This window comes from Athene cunicularia, assembly GCF_003259725.1.
Source record: "Athene cunicularia isolate RWA chromosome 3 unlocalized genomic scaffold, athCun1 chr3_part1, whole genome shotgun sequence".
Classification (NCBI taxonomy): Eukaryota; Metazoa; Chordata; class Aves; order Strigiformes; family Strigidae; genus Athene; species Athene cunicularia.
The window spans coordinates 617,217-623,216 of NW_020799097.1; the positions used below are offsets into that span (position 1 = coordinate 617,217).

Here is a 6,000-nt window from a genome sequence, read left to right on the forward strand (position 1 = left end):
AGGGGCTTTGAGGTCCCTTCTACCACAACCCATTCTATGATATATCTAAGCTCTGTATTAAAATTAATACTTAAACTGCATATACTGTTTTAAATAAGAATAGAAATAAAGATGTTTGAGATCCTTCAGTAGCTGCCGCTCGCCTTTCCTCTCCCGCGCCGCCTGCTCGCCCATCTGCCTCCACCCTGCTCCGCGGGCAGGAAGCACCATGCCGAGACCTTACCAAGGGCACTGATGGCTTGGGACAGACAGACTCCGCTGCCCTCAAGCCAAGAGCCAACCCCTCAGGTATCTTTTAATAAAGTTGCACTACCGCTAATAAAATTAACGCCACCTCAGCGCAGCCTTGCGTTGTCAACCCCATAGATCAGCTACAAAACTGGCCAAGGAGTTTACTCAGCTCCAGCCAGGGCAAGCACAACTGCACGTCCGAAGCAGCAGGTATGTGTGTGTGCAGTAACTCACAGGGACTCTGACACCTTGAAGAGGTTAAAGTTCCTAGCAAGAGCACAGGCTACGACTTGGAAATTAGTTTTTGAAGTGGCAGGCAAATAACTGGATTACTGTGGTTGGAAGAAGGACAGATGCCGGTTTGCTACAGCAATTAAAGTGGATTATTCTTCCACCTCATCCTTTCCAAATTCTATTTCCATACCAGAACCAATTTTTTAAGCCTCCATTTGTCTCTTACTGATTCCCAAGATTAGTTTAAAGCAACTTTCAGTTCACCAGATGTTCCAGCATCCAGAAGAGCAGGTATCAGAGGATACAATCCGCGCTGGGCTAACACAGAGTTCACATTTGCAGAGCAACTGCTGACTTTACAGTAAAATCCTTTAAAAAAAAAAGAATTGCAAAAAATATACCCAAGTGCTGCGGTCAATAAAAGATGTGTATGAGTAAGAAGAGAAGAAAACTGCAGTTCTCTTAACACGTGACAGAGTTTGTGCCAACTTTTGTTCAGTTTTGTGGAGCCACGAGTCTGTTTCTCTAGAAACACTGCCAAGGTATTTTCTTGGCTAGTGGACATGTAGACACGTCACGTGGCAGAAGGACATCGTCGTACAATGGCTTGGTCACCAGAGAGGTGGCTACCAACTGCACTACACCCTCCTGCAGAGTCTCTGCGACAGCACTTGACACAACAGACCCACCTCAGCCACCGCTTCTTGTCCTCAGTGGCAAAAGGTCTTGTGCCTGGACACAGGCTGAGCATGGGGAAGGAAGCTGTGATAATACTTAGGGGATTAAAAAACAAAGGACAAAAAAATCACCACAAAAAAAAAAAAAAAACCCACAGTAACAAATCACCCCTAAAAATAAATACAAGAACCCTGACCAGCTTCAACTATGAGCCCGTTTCACAAGCTCTGATTAATCATTTAACCTTCCACTGCGCTACCTCGTTCAGTACCTTGCCAAAAAGTGAAAAGCCAGTTCTCAAATTCACCAGGAAGGGCCTGCTGTGCTCCCAATCACCCGCCAGACTTTTTCCAATTGAGCAATCAGACCTCTGAAGGGCTGGTGAAATGAAGAAACATGTCTCAGACATCACGTGCGTTCTGTACCCAGTTAAACCAAGCGCTGCTCTCGAGCTCTGCCAGCACATCCAATTCAGCTCTGCCGAGCTATACCCTGGAAAGCTATGCAGAAATACGTAGTAGCAAAAAATAACTGATCAGTCTGTCAAACTGATGGCTTACAGAATCTTCCAAATTCCTGCATATTTTCGCAGCAGGCTGGGAGCCTCTGCAGACATTCAAGTTTGTGTATACGGGTGAGCAAACGGACTCAGGTACTTGCAGACACATGGGCAACTTCTACCATTTGCATCCTTCCACCCTTCTCTTCTGCAAACACTTCAGCAGAAAGCAGAGGAACACAGCATCCTTCCCATTCCTTATGTCATCGCCCTCCAGAAAAACGCACCTTAATAAAAATCATCAACTCGCAATGCCATGCCATTTCCTTCCCCAACAAATATCCTTTCTACTTGATCTGGCCTTCTGACCTTACTGCATTATCTTCCGTTCGCCATCGCAGATGGGCCCGCAAATGCCAGATCAGATCGTTACGTTCTGTGCTATCGCTGTCAGAGATGGCACATCTCTTCATTTTAATTCTTCGGTTGACACAAGTGACGCAAGCAAACCCCTAGATCAAGAGAGAAGCTGAGTTCACATCACAAGGGCTGCACAGCAACCGCCAGCATGGTGACAGGTCTTACACTCGGGACATCTACACCTTCAGAGACGCCCACTGCGGCACGTCGAGGCTCTGCCTGCTCTCCCAGGGGCATTCTCACGCTGGATTTCCACCCTCCAAAGCCAACAAAGTCAGTTTGACCCAACAGGAAATCAGCACGCAGGAAAAAACAGGGCTGCAGCAGCTCCCTCTCACAACCAGGGAGCATAAAAGAGCATTTCGTGTTCCTGGATGACCTGGCCAAGGAGCATTGATAGAGACCTCCTCCAGCCCACGCTCACAGACCCTGTGCCTCGGCAGAAAACTGTTTTGTCCGGTCACACACGGGGACTTCCCATGAAAAACAAACACCAAATTTCTTCAGACTTGGCACGTGACAGCGTACGCTTTCCTCCACGCAAACAAAGCACAAAGACAGCCCGTTTGTGGCTTCTGTCCAGCAACAAGACTTCTTGTCTGGATCCAACATGGACCACTGATGCACCCCAACAGCCCTGGCTACCCTGCTCCATCGCGCCCCAGCGCAGAGGGCGGCAGCAGGACGGGGCACGGAGCATTTGGCTGCGATCCGCTTTGGAAAGCTGCACCACAAGGACCGTGTTAAACATAAGCCAGAGGAACAGCAAAAAAACCTGAGGCCTGAGAAGTCAAAACAAAGCGCAGAACTTCTCTGCTGCCCAACCAAAGTCCCATTGCCACACGCAACATGGCGCCTACCCCCTTCAACCACAGCCACTGAGAGCATCAGCTCGATACTACAGTGACAACGTTGACCCCAAATCCAACTCAAGTACTACAGAACATTTGTTCTGATCTGCCTGCACCAACTTCACAGGCATCAGGCAGTTTTCTGATGTCTGCTGGACCCCCCCAGCCACAGCCAGGCACCGCAGAGGCACCAGCCCGCTCTCAGCGCCCTCAGGCCAGCACAGGGTCCCTGGCACAGGTCTGCATGCAGGATTACAAACTGAGCCCGGGCACCAGGTTACGGCACAGTTCAAGAATTAGCACAGACCAGCGTGCCAAAGGCAGCCCGCGGGCCGTCAGCCAGCCTGAAGGATGGAGATTCAGCAGCGTGGATACACTTGGACTCTGTGAGATGGCCTTGGGGCCAGGAAACAAGCCCTAAAACTCGAGTTTACCACTACAGATATCATCTGCCTGTTGTAGGCTTCAGCAAAGTAGATAAATCCTGTCTTTTCTTTAGACTCGCTGTCCCATTGGTGTGACTCTGCAGCTTGGTTGCTCCACCACTGTCTCTGAGACTATACAGAGACACATAAAGTGTCTTTATCTGAAAATTTTGTGTGTTCTATTACCTTAAACTGGTGCCCTATATAGTATCAGCTTCTTACCTTAGTGAAGCTTTTTACTGTAACTGCAGGGACACCCAGCCACGGTCCCAAGAAAAGTCACAAGTTAACAGTCATCTGCAGCTGCAAACTTACTGAATGAGCCAGGAAATAAGAAAAAGGTTGTTTATCAACAGTGACTTCCTCCCTGAACGCGCTGCCTGCACAGGGCACCCTTTCCTTACTGCACACTGTAATTCTGCTCCAATTACTAGTCCTATACACCTAGGAGCAAGCACAGCTTGAGTCTCGCTGAATCCACATTACCCCATACCCGCCCGAGGTCCTTTATCAAACAGAAAGGCCACGCTTCTGTTGCTTACCTCCTCGCTTCCAGCTCACACTGAACTGCTACAACAGATTAAGCTAATTCTAGTCGATATTACCTCAGTGCTCTCCTCACCCACCCTGCATTCCCATCGCCTCCCTTGCACTGGAGGACACCTACTCCCAAATACCTGGTTAGGAGGACTGAAGTGGCACAAAGCCAGATCAGCACCATAATGACGATGGGTTTTTGCTGGTTTAGCTCCCTGAACTACCCATGAGCACCAGCCCTGAGGGGCCAGAGAGCGTGAGGAGGCGGGGGGGACAGAACTGCCACAAAACCATCGGCCGCCATGACCCGACGCCGGTGTGCTGGGACCACCGCCGGGCAGTTTGCCAGGACAAGCAGGTCTACAGCCAGCTGCCACCAAAACCCACAACCCCAAGCCCCTTCCCCTGCAGGCCCGCGCTGCCCTGTGACTGTCAGGGCTCACTCCACCCCGCAGCAAGCCAGCCTGGGGAGCTCAGCGAGAGAAATAATGCCGTGGAAGAGCACAAGAGCTGCAACACCACGCTGAAGATGAAGACAAAATGGAAGGTGCCTCAAGCTTGAGCAAAGTTTTGTGTTATGTTTCAGGGGCAGAACAACAGGGTAGCCGAGAGCTGCCACATTTCTTGATGTAGCTTTATAATAGACCCTACAAACTTCAACCACTGGCAGCTGGGAAGCCAATACGAGCACACAAGCTAGGACAAGAATCAAAAGACATTATTTCAAACCAAAAACGCAGGGAAACTTTTTGAAGATTGGACTTGGAGTTTGACCAGAATATTTTAGTGTTCCTGCTGAATACACAAATAGAAATATTTGCCAAAATTGGGGTTTTGGCAAGCATTCACTCATCTTTTCCTAGTTTTGGCTGCCTCTGCCATGAATCTAAGTGTGCAACCCAGGGTAACATGTAACCTTCAGTTTTGATAGTTTTCAATGTAGCTTTTCTAAATATGTGTTTTAGCCTTTAAGTGGATTCTGGAAGGGATCAGTGGATGAACAGCAGCGCACAGGTTGAAAAAGTTCTGGTCCCACTTACACCCTACACTAGACATTCTTCCAGTCTTTTTTCTAAACAAATTGCAAAAAAAGATACACAAACACATATGCAGAGAAGTACCAAAGCGTTCACCTGTGGAATAGTATCTTATATTCTTAAAATAGTTAACTGCACCATATCTCCTGAAAGAAGAGCAGCTATTTTGATGCCTTTCAAACCATAAATACAAGGTCCAAATAAATTACTATTTATTAAAACAGTGCTTGCAAGTCTCAGCCGCAGATGCCTATTTACATTTGCTTTCCAGCCAGACTTTTCAAGTCCTGTTTTAACAGATACCTCTTTCAGAAGGTTATGACAGAACACAATCTCCTCCCCCTCTCCACTGGGCAGATTTGAATCCTCACTGCAAATACAGATATCCCAGAAACATGCTGGACTTTCACAACTCGACACTTCTGTTGGGCTCCTGCAGGTTGCACTTGTTTAGTTTCCCCTTTCTCATGCTTGTCCCACTATTCAACATCCCTTTTCCTTTATTCACCCTCTAACATGCCTGCCCCACACAAAAACTACAGTAAGTACATCCTGAAAACAGTATAGAATCACTCAAGTTAGAAAAGACCTTTAAGATCACGGAGCCCAACTGTAAAGCTAACGCTGCCAAGTCCAGCACTAGCAATACAGACTGCCAGACTTAGAAATTAGACCATAAAAATTCTCCTTTTAGGGTTCACAACTCACTGCCTGACCTGAGGCAAGCCATTGGCTCCTACTGCAACAAGTTCCACCGCATGAAACACACTGATACACTGAGAATAGTGAAAAAAAAAACCATCGTGCACATCGCTTGTTTGCCAACATTATTTACATCCTCATTAATCACAGCACTTTGCAAATGCAGAGAGGTAATCCCTCCCCAGCAAAGCTTCCCATATAAATTTGTGCCTAGAAACATTAAGCAACTAAACAACAGATTTAAAAAAAAAAAAAAAAGCCTATACGAGTGCGCGGCGTTGGAACAAAGTTGCGGGCAGAGAGAGGCCGGCAGCTCCCGCGGACCGTGCGGCCCCTCGCCCCTCACCGGGCTCCGCGGCAGCCCCGCTGGCAGCCGGAGGCCGAGG

At 48.0% G+C, this 6,000-nt stretch overlaps 1 protein-coding gene across 1 annotated transcript in view; it reads right to left on the bottom strand.

The window, feature by feature from the left end:
- Positions 1-2,299, bottom strand: part of ASXL2 (ASXL transcriptional regulator 2) — a 110,606-nt gene extending 108,307 nt beyond the window's left edge. The window contains exons 1-2 of the mRNA XM_026846307.1: positions 2,228-2,299; positions 2,017-2,154 (exon numbers count right to left, since the gene is read on the bottom strand). Coding sequence (XP_026702108.1) covers positions 2,017-2,154; positions 2,228-2,299 — 210 coding nt within the window. The remainder of the gene's footprint in view (positions 1-2,016; positions 2,155-2,227) is intronic.
- Between the last annotated feature and the right edge of the window lie 3,701 nt (positions 2,300-6,000).